This window comes from Vombatus ursinus, unplaced genomic scaffold, assembly GCF_900497805.2.
Source record: "Vombatus ursinus unplaced genomic scaffold, bare-nosed wombat genome assembly UNPS02014773.1, whole genome shotgun sequence".
NCBI classification, from domain to species: Eukaryota; Metazoa; Chordata; class Mammalia; order Diprotodontia; family Vombatidae; genus Vombatus; species Vombatus ursinus.
In genome coordinates this window covers 8,225,190-8,241,714 of record NW_020954551.1, presented here as the reverse complement: position 1 = coordinate 8,241,714, position 16,525 = coordinate 8,225,190, and the positions used below count along the sequence as shown (strand labels likewise).

Below are 16,525 nucleotides of genomic sequence, written 5' to 3'. Positions count from 1 at the left end.
ACACACACACACACACACACACACACACACACACACACACACACACACTTTATCATTTGCTCTGATAAGATAAGCCAGCCTGCTGACATCAACTCTAGAGGGCACTGCTCTGCCATACTCCTTCCTTGCCAGACATAATGGGTCAACTGGCAAGCATCTCAGAGACAAATAGAATCCTGCAGGAGGAAGTGAAGGGGAGAGAAAATTTACCCCAAATCATATAGACCACCTCCCCAAACAGCAAGATAAGGTAGTTTCGCAGCCAAGAGGATTTTCAGATTCTCTTGAATCAAGTGTGACTTGGGTGTGGATTAGGGGGAAGAGAAGCAGAGAATACCTCTTCCAAAATATCATTTTATAAAACATACATTATCTGATCATTCTGGCAAGTCTGTTCATCTTCAAAGAGACACATCCTCAAGATGCCTTCTGGAAACCTTTGCTCGCGCATGTCTCAGACATAAACAATGCATCTTGTTCAGACACTGAGCACTTGGTGCCATGATAAGAAGACTTTCAAAAATTGGAGGAGAGAGCATTGATCTATGAGCTCCAATGAAGTTCTATTTGAACGCAATATTTCCATGTTTCCATGATAAGAAGAATTAAAAATAGTGTGAGGAGAGATATCATTTTCAAACCCTACTGCCTCTAGCTCAAGATTTTCATGGCAGGGAGGGAGATTTTTTTTCCATAGGAGCCAATGTCTCCAGTAGGGTAGACTTGCAAAATGATTCCCCCAATCACTTTCTCTGAGTTGATTATTGATTTTTCCTGTGCCCTGTCAGCCTCAGTCATCATTGACATGCCCTTGTGTTCCACTAAAATGTTGTAAGCAAAAAAGGGGGATAAAAAGCTTACTCTAGCTGTTAAAAGGATTTGATGGAAATCTCTGTATTAAGAAGGTGAAGAAACAGACAAGGGGGTGGGTTCTTTCCTTCAAGCAGCCGCTTCCCATCCCACCCATGAATTTCACGGGACCACACCTCAACTTGGGTCCTCTCTTTTTTCACTAGTAAAGTTAGTACTATTTTAGCTACACATATTAAAGTGCATTAGCCTTTAGGAAGAGTCCTCGCCCTGAAAGAAAGTTGTTAATACACTGAGATTATTAATTCACAACAAATGGCAGATGATAACCCTTGCTGAGTAAATTTCTATCTGTAGGCTCAGTTCATGGAATAAACTCACTCTCCAACTATTCTCAACTTATTTAACTTATCCAGATTTAACTTATTCTTTGTGATTAACTAAAAAATCTTTATGATTTGGAGTGCATTTGACTGGTGGGGGGGGGAGACCTTTCTTAAAATCAATTGGCACTAGATGTGGAAGGAGTGCCCATGTTGGGCCTTGGCTGAACATCATTGAAACCCTTTTTCCAGACAACCTAGAAAATATAGAGAAAAGCTCTGGCTATCCCTTCAGTAGAATGGCAGAATCTATTTGAACTCACCATCAATAATTAAATAGGCTTCGCTAAGCTAAGGTTGGGTCAGCCAATAGTGCTCTTTGAGCAAGAGGCTAAGTGGAGAATTTTGCATTCCTTTTTTCAGTAGAGTATTAATGCACTGTCATTGCAATCACCAGATAAGCTGTTGATGCCAATATATTTTTGCTGAAATGCAATAAGCTAATCAATAAGTGATGTAAGCTGACAATGGGAGGTCAAAAGTATATTTTGGTATGATGAGGGTGGGAGAGGTGGGACAGGGGAGGGAGGTTAATAAGAGAAAGTGGTTAGAGTTCAAAATGCATTGTAAATTCCTGTGTACTGGAAAAGTCAAAGAAAATGTGTGTTTCTCTGAATTGTGTCTCTCTCTACATGTATAAATGAACAGATGCAGATAGAGCTCAAAAACATGGCATGGATGAATTTATCTCTTCCAATCCCTGTAACTTTGACCACGCTTCCCTCTTTGAGATGGTGCAGCGCCTAACTTTGGACCACAGACTAAATGATTCCTATTCTTGCCTGGCAAGTATATTCTTTGGTCTACAGAGGTTTAAACATGAGTGTCCTGAAAGAGAACTTTTTTTTTGGTGGCCACCGTCACCTTTTCTAGAAAACCTAGTGAAAATAGAGGAGCTGTCCTAGACATCACTGTGCTCTGGGGGCTAGGAGCTAAGTTGTAACTTGTGTTCTCTCTGAAGTACAGGGTAATACACACACTTACAATCAGTTGATAAGATGTGGCTGCTGAAATACTTTGCCTAATGTGATAAATTGATTGAGAGGCAACCTACTATTCTTATTTCAGGAGTATTTTCAAAAGATAAATCGATCTTTGGTTTACTGACCTGAGATCATACTTCTTTGACAGAAGGAAAGAAAACTTTGCAGGGACAGGCTATTGACAGGAACAAACCCAATCTCCTATGCCTCTTTCTTAACCAGGCTCTTTTCATAAGACAGACAGTAGGACTCCTAAGAAGATAAAGTTTCTCACTGGTTTATGGTGAATTTAATAACTACCTTAAAGACCTGAAATTTAATTCCCTCCTTAAAGAAAATCCTAGAGTCACCTGATAAATTAGCATATTCCCCCAAACTATGGCTTCTATAAAAAATTAAAATGTCAAGAAAAAATCCTCAGGGCAGAGGACCTCAGGTGAACTGAATAAATTTGTTGAGGATATCTAGACAATGTCTTAGCTTTTCTATATAACCCTAAATGTCTGAAGTGCTATGTGGCCAGTGGCAGGATCAAAATTTCCAAAGGCATTTTGTTAGAAACTAGGTAGCCATTATGTATGTCCTGAATGTCTTTGGAAGATGTAATTTGGCATCCTGAGTCCCTCTTTTCCCTGTGCATTATGATTGACTTAATAAGCCTTGACAAGGCAAGATTTATGTGATTTTACAGAACTTTACCACTTTTCCTAAAAGGTAGACATTACCAGTCCCATTTTATAGATAGGGGAAATAAGCCAGGGAGGGGAAAACACAGTGGACACTTATTTCTTGCCCCTCACCTCACTTTCAAACCCTATGGCACAGAAAAGAAAAAAAAAATTGCATGATTTCAAACCACTGCCTTTTCTAAGAGACACTAAAATCCTCCAGAATTAGGTGTGACTTGTTTTTGAAATCCTTTTTATTTAGGTCTAGGGAACACAAATATTAAGTCTACAAGAAAAATAGCTTAGACAATAAAAGAAAAGGGAAGATTTGATGCCTTACAATAGGTTTGGCCACTTCACATAAAGGAGCCACTGGTTATTTTAAACTTTAAATCATTTTTTTCATAAGATTTGAACTCTTTCAACCTAAAAGGGATCTTTTTCTTTGTTTTTTTTAAAGCTTATTTTGTATATCAAAGTCATTTGCCCCAGATTTACTTAACAAGATTATGTGATAATCATTATAAATCACACTAGTACATCATATAGCTGAGCTAATTCACGAGCTTTCGCGGCTAACTTCTGTTCTCTGAAGACTGATTTTTTTCTCCCATATTTCTTTTCTAAACAGCTGGACTCATGCAAACACAAATGCATCTTGACCTAGTTATCTTGTTTGCTCATTTTCTTTTGTCCTGAAATTTCTCATAGAGAAAGGCTAAAACATCATCTAAAAGTTAATTGGAACAGGAAATATGAAATCCCGGGTCCTTTTCTTTATTTGCATTTTTTTCTAAAAAGTGACAATTAAAAAACAGAGTATACAATGAAAAAGCATATTTCCCCACCTGAGTACCTGGGTCTATGAATTTTCAAGAACAAAGTTTCAGGCAGTCATAAAAATGAAAAGAATCTCATCTCCTTTCCTCTATATATTCCTTCCCTCATTATTATAATCTTTTCTTCCGTTGGTTTTGGAGTCCGACCAGCAGGGCTCCATAAATTTTTCTGTGTCTTCGACTGAGATCCTAATTGATATTTCTTCAACTCTTTTCAAAGCAGTTATTTTGGCATCTACAAAAGACTTGGTGTCATCTGAGTCGTAGAAAATATATTTTAATCTTTCACAGCAGTGTTGTTTCTAAGATTTAGCATTTGGGGTAGCAGATGGGGTGGCAAGGAAGTTGTCTATAGGGGCAGTGCTTTGCCTCAACCACTCTCCCGCCCGTTGCAATAACTTATAATTTCAAAAAGGAAAGATGCTCTCATTTGATACCTTAGAGAGCTCCATTTCACCAATTGATTAGTACCCAGGTCCCTAATAAGAAATAATAGCACTGTACATCAGGGTTGTCTACTAAGCTCCAGTTGCCCTCCATGTATTCCCAAGTAGCTGTATTTTCTTTGCTGGACAGTGTCCCTTTTTTCATTAAAAAAAAAAAAGCAAGGAAATATTCCAAAGATGACCCCAAGAAGAAACTAGAGTTTAAAACAAAACAAAACAAGCAAAAACAACAACGAAATCAAACCTTTTTTTTTCCTTCATGCTGTCAAATAACCATCTAAAATGATTTAAATCAATTTACAAACTAATTCATGGTTCAGAAATGGGGAGCCTGTCACCCCACCCATTTGCTACAGTAGAGTTGGAGATTGGGTATGTTTCTTTTTTCTGTGTAGAGTTTGGATTGGTCAAAAGCCAAATGAGAACCCAATAATTGCCAAAAAAATTTTAAAATTAAAAATACACAAAACAAGGCAAAAGCAGCTCATCCAGATTCAATTAAGTCTATTGAAGAAATGCATTAAAAACTGCTTATGCAACAATATTTGCATATTTGTGGCATTACCTTTATTTTAAAATAAAAGGATCTCTTTCCAAAGTGTTATGATAGCTATTGGCATACAAGTAGACTATAATTCACATTTCCTAGCACTTGAAAATATATTTGCTTTTAACATTAGTCCAAACAACTTTTTCCCCAACAGTCATACTATATTGAGTGAGAAAGACAATATTATTGGGGTCTAGATTAAAGAAAAGCCCACTTCTACTCTGAGTCTCCCAATGTGTTATTAAGTCCTAGAACAGGAAATTAGGGCACTGTATCACCACCCCTCCATCCCGGCTCCTTTTGCCATTCCCTCCCCACCAACACCACCCAGTTCAAATCACTCTCAGGAAAACAACCTGTATTTAAAAGAAAGTCTCTCCTTTATTCCTTAAACAGGGCTGGTTCAGTCCTGGCCAGGTATTTGTGCTAGATGAGTACTGTGCACGAAATGGAGTCAGAGGCTGTCACAGACATCTCTGCTACCTCAGTGATCTCCTTGAACGAGCTGAAAATGGAGCCATGATCGACCCCACGCTGCTTCACTACAGCTTTGCCTTCTGTGCATCCCACGTTCATGGGAACAGGTAAGAAGATGCTCGTGTGGGCACTGGGTCAATGGTCCACAGTGATGGCTTGTAGCCGTCCTTCATGCCCTGAAAATATCCCAGAATCACGTACTTGATTAGAATCATTTGGTCATGTCAGAAATGGCTAAAGAAATAAACAATCAGCTCTCAATTATTCACACTGTTGCTCTGGCAAAGTCATGCCTGGATGATACAAAGCAATCCTCAATAGGAAAAGCATCTACATTTGGATTTAGAATTCAAAATATTTTTTCACCTGCATTAGTTTTATTTTTAATTTTGATTTTGCTCAAGTTTGTATAGTGGTGAGACTACAATTCCCTTAGAGCTCCTCTGATTGATGATAACAAGGGGAGGTGGGTACTAATTAATCTACATGTGGGCAGACAAAAGTCTGCAATTGTCATCCAACAGAGCCCTGCCTTTCATTTTCATCTTTAGTGTTGCACACTCAGTGTCTGGTGCCCTCCATATATGACAACACACCTCTAACTTTATTGGTCCCTATAAGATGCATTCTAGACTATATTCCATAATGGGTAGGCTATATGAACTTGGGCTCCATGAAATTCTGACATTTGGCACTGAAGGACAATATCAAATGTTTATTGGAATGGTTAACTATAAAAAAGTTATCTATTCTCATTGTTGCAGTGTTCCAGCCTTTTGTTTGGATAAGAGAGAGTCACACTGGCCCTAGTTCCCAAAGGGCATCTATGAAAAGTTCCACTTTATTTTTTTTTTTATAAATATATGCACTCCGATGACTATCTGTTACAGCCTCTTGGACTGAAATCTTTTTTTTTAAAGAAGTTGCATTATATACTCTGGGTTGTCACACTGTATTCTACATATGTTACTGAATAAGAAAGTGTTATAAAATAATGAAGTGTTTTTGTAAACTCCCTGGTAAACATCATCATGAATTATGATACACATTGTCTGGATTTCATATTGTAACACTGCCACTTGATTCACAGTTAGGTTTATACATCTTGTCATGGAAACAGTTTGGGATCTCTTATTTTCTTTTCAGTTCTGATTTTTCCTTATGCAAGTTTACATCTTTTTTTCTTATTATTTTCATTTGAATGTATTTGTTTGCATTTTTGTTTTCATGCTTTCTTTTTGTTCTTTCTCCTTTTACATGTGTTTCTTATTTTGTTTTTTTTTTCTTCTGTGTCTGGCCACATGCTGCATGTCGTCCCTTAAACCACCCCTTCCTCAAAGTCAACAAACGCATGGGTTACTTAGTGGGTTGTTTCCAAGTGCAGACAATGAGGGGAGCAAAAGTCCCTCCCCTCTGGAAGCAGATGCCAGAAGGGATTCCAAAAAGGAGTCTAAAAAACGAAAAGATCCTAAACCCCAGGTGAATCCTGACCCTAAAAGGTAAGGAGGAGCTGGGTGGTGACTTGTGCTTGAAGCATGTGGGCTATTCTTCCAACTCTTTCTGTTGCTGATGTTACAGTTTCTTTGAAATCATTCTATTAAGCTTTCTGAAGATGAAATGTTGTTTCAATCCTAGTGATGAACAATAATTCTATAGGATGGCAATGAATCGTAATTAGAGTTTGGGGGGGACCATTTTAGAATTGTTTATATTTTAAAAACTAATCAAGCAATATGGAGACAGAATTGTGAGTTAGATATTTTCTTTCAGAGACATCACGTTTCCTGGTACTTTCAAAGTTATTGACAAAGAGCAACTTATCCTTGATTGTTCTGAAACCAGGGGCAAAAAAAGGAGATAAGCTTGCTTCAGAGAGACCTATATGCTTATGGCACCCACATCAAATATGGAGCATAGCCACTCTTGTTTTCATCCTATTCCTGAGGTATTTGGAAGGGACAGAGAGGAAAAAATTCCATATTCTATTCAAAAATGAACTTGTAATGAAAAGTACAAAATAAAGACGGATGGTAAATAAATAAACTGGTTTTCTCAACTGTAAAATGAGGTGGTAGCAGGATGGAGGTGTGGAATAAGACAACCTCTAAGATTCCTTTTAGATCTAAACTCTAAAGAGATTTCTATGAATTTTAAGGAAGCTCCATTTTTAATGAATATCATGGATGTGGCATTTCTTGGTGTGGTGAGATTTTTTTTTCCCCATCAAAACTAGGTCTGTTGGTTGTTGGTGCCATCACGTCTCAAAAGTAGAACTTAATCAGAGACCTTTTGATCATTATGAAGGAAATGTCTGACCCTGAAACAAAAGAATTTTATGTCCAATAGCAAAGATATATAAAACACATAAGCTGCTTGGCATTAATAAGTTACTGAACACACATTTACCCATTTTCATACTCAGGACACGCTTGCTTTTTATTTTTAGCTTGATTCTATTCATTCGATTTTTTTCTCAGTACTGGGAGTTACACAATTTATTCTTAGGGAAGAAAAGCCCCAAAATCCAGGCATCCAGCCTCCTCCAGAATGAGGTTGGCTGTCAATCAACCAGAAATGAAGGTCAAATCAAAACATAATTCTGTGTGGCTATCCATCTCCCATACCCACAACAGACAGTGATGGAGCTGAGGTGGATTGTCTGTTTATATTTTGTTTCTGTAAGGTCAGACAATGAGACAACAGTAGCTCGGAGTCAGTAAGAAAGTGCAGAGAGAATGTGATTCAGATGTTTCAGAACCCTGAAGGTTAGCACTGACAGAATGACAAGCCATCAGAGTGGCAGCTAACTAGCTGCTGTCCAGGGTTCTGCTTCTACTATACAGTCTGGCCAGATAGGCAGTGTTGGACACAGTATTGGAATAAAACAGCTGTTAAAAATACACCTCTAACTTTGATTTGCCCGACTGATAATGCCCTGTGTAAAATTGAGAAAGGGAAAAAAACAGCTGTGAATCTATTTTGGGATACCCGTGTGTAGCCAGACATACAAAATGTTCTGTCAAAAGGCAGAGAAAAGACTGGGAACCCAGTATGGCCATGAAATGGGTTGTAACCTGAGATTGGCACCAAAACCATCTTCACAGATTATACATTATCTACATTAGACAACCCTAATTGATCATTGCACACTCCACCCAGCTCATAGGTTGGACAATACTGAAATTTACTAGATTGACTATAGAGCATACATATGAATCATTGAATTTAGACAGGCTAAATAACTGTGGTTTAACCAAGCTCACAATCTGCCCATGCTCTGGTGATGCCCAGATCCATCACCAATGATGATGCCTAATTCAATATAATTCAGCAAGATTTATGGAGCACCTACTATGTGCTGAGTATTAGGGAGACAACTGGGAAAATAGCCTATATCAACAAAGATCTGACATTCCACCAGGGGTGGGGAAGAGGGAACAACTTGTAAAAAGATGTAGCAGCATAATTTCAAAGGATAGGAGAGAATATTTACAAAGAGCAGCATCCAGAAAAAGGTAGCCCATGATCTGAACATGAAAGAAATCTGGGAATTCTGAGAGGTGGAGAAAAGGAGAAAGTTCATTGTAGGCTTGGTTGAAACCCTATGCAAAGGCACAGAGGGAAGATATACAAGAAGTTCTGCAAAAAAAAGGATACTATTTTCAATGGAATGTAGAGCAAATGGAGTAATGTAAAATAAGCCTAGAAAGGCAGGCTGGGGTCAAATTGTGAAGGGTTTCAAATAACAAGTGGAAGTTGGTGGTTTATACTAAAGACAATAGGGAGCCTTTGAAGGTTCAATCAGTTGGGGAGTAGCATGGACAAATATTTGCTTTAGAAAGATTATATTGGCAGCTGTGGAAAATATATTGGAAAAAGGAGAGAGACTGGAGACTAGGAATTTAAGTAGTATGCTAGTTCAATAATCTAGGTAAGAGGTGATCAGGGCCTGAACTACAGCAGAGTATGACTAGATTGTCAGATTACCCAATCGAAAAGCTTTGACAAATAATGATGTGTGTGTGTATGTTTTTAAATGGTTTTGTGCCTGCAGTAAGGAAGTGATTTCACTAGCCAATTGCAGTAGCTCTGACCCGAATTTGTTATTTTAGACATTTTACTATGGAAATTTAATAAATCAACATCGAATTGAACTCATGAATGTCAACTACTAATTACTATCATATCCCACCACAGTAAGTCATCAGCTCACCTATAATCTGTTGTAGCGGGATATTTTAGGGTCATCAGCTTGTGTACTTTATTTGATGGGCAACCTATTAAATGAGATGATAGTGTGGTGTGATGGAAACAGCCTCCAGAGAACTTAGGTTTGGAACACTTGCTTTGCCACTTGCTACCTGTGTGACTTTGGGGAAGTCATTTCCCCTCTATGGTCTCCAGTTTCTTTCTATATGGAATGAGGAAAGTTGGATTCAATGACTTCTAATCCCCTTTCCATTCTATAGACTAATATTTTATGATTCTATAATTCCCATAACTAAACCTGCCACAGTTAGACATAATTCACATTCAGTTATGGGGGGGGGGGGAGGATCCTAAACATTAAAATACCCTCAGCTTACCCTGGAAAGTTGCTCAAGAAAAAAACACTAAATGTCATTGAAGAACTCTGAATAATATCAATACATCTGGACAAAAGGTGGGCAAGTTATCCAGATATTCATTCTTTATTGTTTCAGGTCTCAAGAGCCTTTGAAAGACTTTGAAAAGGTCAGCCTTGTGGAGACCAAACACCCCAAAGATTGACTAAATTCCCAACTTTTTCAACTGGATTTGTATATGTATATGTGTGCCATGTCAACACACCCAGTGCCTCAAGGCAGAAGTTAGGTTACCATTAGTTGTTCATTTTGTACTGAAGACATTAATTGGACAACCTCCTTAGAATCAAATCCACTTGGATTTTGAATTTGTTAAAAGGAGGGCAACAATGGACATGTACATAACTTGTTTTTTGGCATTCATTTTTTTTTAATTGTAACTCATTAGATGCCATAACTTTTAAACTAGCTCCCAAGGGTGCAGCCTTGAATTTTCATCATTGTGTGTGTTTTTTTCTAGTATTCTTTCTAGATGACATTTAAATTAGCGTCACTTTGGTCACTCTCCCACAGAGACAAGGTAATCAAACAGCTTTGATGAGCGTTTATTGCATCAGTGTTCTTTGGATCCAAATTATTATTGGGATTGAAAATTTTTTCTCATTTACATTATTATTTAACATTTCATGAATGCCAGCACTGTGACACGCATATGGGCTGTGTGGAATAGCAGTACATTGTATCGGCAATTAACAGATCCATAATGCCAGCTGCCCTGATCTAACATGAGTTCCAGATATTAATGAGTCTATAAGCATACGGGGGAGGGCCAGAATCCTAAAAATTCTGGAAAAGATGTCCAACTGTATCAAGTCTCCAGGAGGTAAGTATGGGGGTAAGATGCTGCCCTTGGAAAGAAATTGAGTGTTTCTATGCAAAGGGGTTGAGGTAAATGCAGCATGCTTCCTATGTAGCCACTTGGAAGGAAAGCTATTCAGAGATGATAACAAAGGATGGAAAGATACAAGAAGATAAAGGCTATCTAGATTACCAACCACATGGAAACTTTTGGCCTGGAACCACCCTAAACTTTAGTCAAGATGTCTCTTTCCTATACCAGAGTGACCCAAGTCTGAGTTCAACAGGATAGTAAAGCATACCTCACACCCTTCCCAGATCCATGTCAACCATTGATGCATTCTAGATTATTAATGCCCTATACATTGTAGGCTCTTAAAATGTAGAGCTGAATAGATTTAAAAGAAATACAGACTTCCTGTACACATAACTTTTTAATAGGTGGGTCAAAGTCAATTTTCAACTTTGCAAATTGAGTCAGTATTCACTCAATTTACTCAAATCACAATTCAGCAAGACTCCTAAGAAAAATTCTTAAGTTTAGCATGGAAGTGGAACTTTGTTACCAGACTTCATTAAATGAATTATTCACTAGCAAATAATGCCCTCCACAACTAGAATGTCCTTTCTGGAGCATAAGGATGGTTGGAGGAATGATGCCTTATATCTCTCATGGAGAATCAAAAGTATGAACTAAGCTGAAATCTACTTTGCTGAAATCAATCCCCATAGATGATAGAAATTCAATGGCTGGAGCATGTCAGTATGCACATGGATTTCGTATTGCATATGGACAGTATAAAATATGGTTGGGGAAGGGATGCAGGTATATCACAGTTCAGCATTTACACCCAAATGAAGGTATATATAAGATGGGCTCCCAGAACCCCCTAAAACTGACATTACTATAGAGCAGGGATTCCCAACATGGGTCACATATACTTCTAGAAGTTAACAGATGCTGGTGAGGGACATAGGGAATATTTGGTAAATGACAATATCCTATTGAAATTAATGAATCTGTTTAATTTCTTAAATACATATGCATGGTAAAAAAAACAGATTATGTCTTTTTATACTGAATAGGCAGTATTTGAAAGTTTTTCTTGTTTGTTCATACAAGAAAACTACAGAATTGCTTTGCTTTCATGTTGGATAGCCAGCATGGGAAGGTGTAATGAAAGCCAGAGACTTAAAAATATGTTGGGAACCCCTTCCCTAGAATGCAGGCTCCTTGAGGGCAAGAACTATTGCATTTAGCACTTTGTATCTTCACTACTTCACACAGTGCCCAGCATACATAGTACAAGGTGCCTGGTAAGTGGTCATTGACCTTCTGCTTGGAGATGTCTAGGACTGGAAAACCTTCTGGAGATTCTGTTGCCCCTCATGGCATCCCATTTCATTTATGAGCAATGCTGAATGGTAGGAAGTGTTTCCTGAGATGCACCTAAATTTGTGTCATTGCAGCTTCTTTCTGTCTATTGCTTCTGTTTCTGCTCTCTGGGACTACAAAAAACAAGTCAGTTTCCTCGTCTGTGAAATGGGTATGATAATAACACTGATCTCACAGGGTTATTTTAAGAATCAAATGAGTTTATGCACATACATATAGAGAGAGAGAGACAACTAGAAAGCACTTTATGAACCTTAAAGTGCAATATATGTGTTAGCCATTATTATTATTCAGTCTAATCCCTTTTCTACCTGACAGTCTTCCCTTACTTCTTTTCTCCCCTGAGCGTTCTTCCTGGCAAAATGTCCCCAATTTCTTCAGCTGAACCTCATGCAGCATGGACTCAAAACTTTTCACCATCCTTCCTCTCCTCTTCCAAATACTTTCCAGTTTATCATTGTGCTTTCTAAACTAAACACAATTCTCCAGATAAGGTCTGACCAGGGCAATAAGAGCATCACTTCCTTTTGAGGTGAGATAGAAAAGGTAGCTAAGTGGTACAGTGGATAGCACTCTCAGCCTGGAGTCAAGAAGTCCTGAGTTCAAAACTGCCCTCAGATGTTTACTACTTATGTGACTAGTCACTTAACCTCCTCCTGACTTGGTTTCTTCATCTGCAAAATGGAGATAATAATATCTACCTCTAAAAGTTGTAAAGATCAAGTGAGATAATATCTGTAAAGCTCCTAGCACATAGTAAGTACCTAATGAATGCTTGTTTCCTTACTTATTCCTGTAAGCTCTCTCTCTTAATAAAGCCCAAAGTCACAGCTTTTTGTCTGCCATATCACATTTAACTCATCATGAACTTTCAGCTTGCCAAAACCTTCAAATCTTTTGCAAACAAACTACTGTCCACCCATGTCTCCTCCATCTTGTACATGAAGTCAGCTTCTTAAATTCAAGTATTATATTTTACATTTATAAGGCTTCTGCAAGAAATCCCCCTCTTCAATGCTTTCCCCTTCAGATTACCTTCATATTATATATATATATATATATATATATATATATATATATATATATATATATATATATATTCAGACATATGTGAGTATGTATACACATACAGGAGTTAAAAGAAGCTGGCAAGAGGTACAGGGAATATTTGTAAATGACTATAATATTCTATTGAAATTAATGAATTTGTTTCATTTCTTATGTACATATGAACAGTAAGCACCAGAATTTATTTGTCTTTTCATATTGGATAGGTAGTACTTGGACTCATTTCTTATTTGTATATGCAAATTTCTTTGCATATATATATATGTATGTGTATATATATATATATACACACCTTTTATATACTGAGTTATTCATATGTTTTCTTCCTATAACATATTCTCCTTAAAGACAGTTCTTATTTTTTTGCCTTTCTTTGTATCCCTAGCACTTAGCACTCTGCCTTCCACATAGTAAATGCCTAATAAATATTTGTTGACTTATTTGCTTGATTTATCCCTATTAAATTTATTCTCATTAGAGTCATTCATTTTTTTCTACACTAACAATACCTTTTTAAATTTTCACTCATATACAGAGTGTTAACTACCCCTTGCCATCTGCAAATTTGATAAGGATGTCATATATATCTTTATCCAAATCACTGGTTAAATGTGTGTGTGTTTGTGTGTGTGTGTGTGTGTGTGTGTGTATTTACAGTACAGAACCAACTACAGATCCCAGAGGCACTCCACTGGAGACCTCTTTCTAAGTTGACATGAAACCAACAATGACTTTTCTTTGGATCTGGCCTTCCAACCAGTAAAAGATATCTAATTGTTGTCTAGCCCATATCTCTCCATTATTTCCATAAGAATAGCATGTTACTTGATCAAATGTTTCACTAAAATCTAGGTAAATTGCATTCATAGCGTTCTTTTGATCTACCGTTTGAGAAATGCTGTGACAAAAAGTAACAGAGGTCACTCTGGCATGGCCTGTTCTTGATAAACGCTTGCTAGTTCTTTGTAATCATTGCTTCCTTTTCTAGATGCTCACTAGATAACCTTTTTATGAATGTCAAGTTTAGTAGCCTGTAAGTCAAAGATGCCATTCTCACCCTTTCTGAAAATCAGGACACGTGCCCTTCTCCAGTCAAAAAGATCCTTCCTTCATTCACCATTATCTCCTCTGACAGTCATTCAGGAATCAGAGCTACCAGTTCCTTGACTGCCAGACCATACAGTTCATCTGGACCAAGTAACTTAAATTCATCAAAGGAACTTATAATTTCTTTACTTAGGCTAAATATCAATACTGTGTTACCTATTTTTGTGCCGTCCTTTCCAGGTCAAAGGTCATTTCCTTGGCAGAGGAAAGAGAAGCAAAATAGAAACTGAGGAACTTAGTCTTCTCTCCGTTGATACTATCATTGTCTTATTCTCCCCCACCATGCAGTGGTCCTAGTCCTTCCTTGATATCACTCCCTTACCAACATAGCTTTTTTTAAAAAACTTCTTTGTGTCATCAGTAGTTTTCATCACCAGCTTCAACTGGTTTTCAGCTTTATTCCTCCTCACACTGCTCTTTTTTGTTATTCATATCATTGTAATATATTCAATATCTAAGTAACATTTTGTATAGCATTTATCATTTTTGAATGACCAATTTTTATTAATTTTTTTTTAGTTTTCAACATTCACTTATATAAGATTTTGGGTTCCAAATTTTCTCCCCCTCCCTCCACTCTCCCCTCCCCAAGATGGCATGCAGTCTGACATATGTACAATCATGTTAAACATATTTCTACATTAGTCATGTTGAAAAAAAGAATTAGAACCAAAGGGGAAAACCGTGAGAAAGAAGAAAAGGAAAAAAAGAGAGAAAGAGAAAATAGAAAATGCTTTGATCTGCATTCAGACTCCATGGTTCTTTCTCTAGATGTGGATAACAGTCTCCATCATGAGTCTTTTGGAATTGTCTTAGATCCTTGTATTGCTGAGAAGAGTTAAGTCTATCAAAGTAGGTCATCACACAGTGCTGCTGTTACTGTGTACAATGTTCTCCTGGTTCTGCTCACTCATAAAAGTCTTTCCAAGTTTTTCTGAAATCCGCTTGCAGCTCACATCTTACAGCACAATAGTATTCCATTTCATTCATATACTACAACTTGTTCAGCCATTCCCCAGTTCATGGGCATCCCCTCAATCTCCAATTCTTTACCACCACAGAAAGAGCTGCTATAAATATTTTCATACATGTAGGTCCTTTTCCTATTTTTATCATCTCTTAAGGATACAGACCTAAAAGTGGAATTGATGGATCAAAGAGTATGAACATTTTGATTACTCTTTGGGCATAGTTCCAAATTGCTCTCCAGAAAGGTTAGATCACTTCATAACTCTACCAGCGATGCATTAGTGTTCCAATTTTCCCACATCTTCTCCAACATTTATCATTTTCCTGTTTTGTCATGTTAACCAATCTGATAGGTGTGACATGGTACCTCAGAGTTGTTTTAATTTGCATTTCTCTTATCAATAGTGATTTAGAGCATTTTTTCATATGACTATAGATAGCTTTAATTTCTTCATCTGAAAACTGCCAGTTTATATCCTTTAACCATTTATCAGTAGGGGAATGACTGAATTCTTATAAATTTGACTCAGTTTTCTATATATTTTTAGAAATGAGGCCTTTATCAGAGAGACCGGCTGTAAAAATTGTTTCCAAGTTTTCTGCTTCCCTTCTAGACTTGGTTGCATTGGCTTTGTTTGTACAAAAACTTTTTAATTTAATGTAATTAAAATTATACATTTTGTATTTCATAATGTTCTCTATCTCTTGTTTGGTCATAAATTCTTCCATTCTTCATAAGTCTGACAGGTAAACTACTCCTTGCTCTCCTAATTTGCTTATAATATCACCCTTCATGTCTAAATCATGTGCCCATTTTGACCTTAACTTGGTGTACATGTACATATAAGTTGTTGGTCCATGCCTAGTTTCTGCCATACTATTTTCCAGTTTTCCCAGCATTTTTTGTTAAATAATGAGTTCTTATCCTAGAAGCTGGAGTCTTTGGTCCTCACACTATTCTTAAAGAATTTTGCTGCACTCTTTTGAAGTCATCATGTCACTTTCCTTATCATCATCTTCTATTCATATATTGTTGAAATCCAGATTAGTCCATGAGTTCTCTGTGTATACACATTGGCTTATTCATAAAACTCCAATTTTTTCTCCTCTTTGGAATCATTCCCCTTTGCATCTTCAGAATTTCGTTCTTGAGTCTTTCTCATCCTTCCTGGGCTGACACACACAATGTATAATGACAGAATGCCTACTTCCTGTTAAAATTAAAATTAAAATTTATTACTTGAAATTCACAAAACTAAGTGAGTAAAACAAAATTTAAAAATCAAACTTTGAAATGTTTTTATGAATTTGGAGCATTGATGCTTCTGAAAATATTAAAACATAAAATTTCACTGAGACTTTTGGGACAATCTATATATGAGTACCTACAAATTGGATATCAAAGT

At 37.1% G+C, this 16,525-nt stretch overlaps 1 protein-coding gene across 2 annotated transcripts in view; it reads left to right on the top strand.

Annotated features, from left to right (window-relative positions):
* CADPS (calcium dependent secretion activator) overlaps nucleotides 1-16,525 on the top strand; it is a 464,921-nt gene that overhangs the window by 290,561 nt on the left and 157,835 nt on the right. For both annotated transcript variants that reach the window (XM_027864021.1, XM_027864023.1), the window contains exons 11-12: nucleotides 1,842-1,978; nucleotides 5,076-5,263. In XM_027864021.1, coding sequence (XP_027719822.1) covers nucleotides 1,842-1,978; nucleotides 5,076-5,263 — 325 coding nt within the window. The remainder of the gene's footprint in view (nucleotides 1-1,841; nucleotides 1,979-5,075; nucleotides 5,264-16,525) is intronic.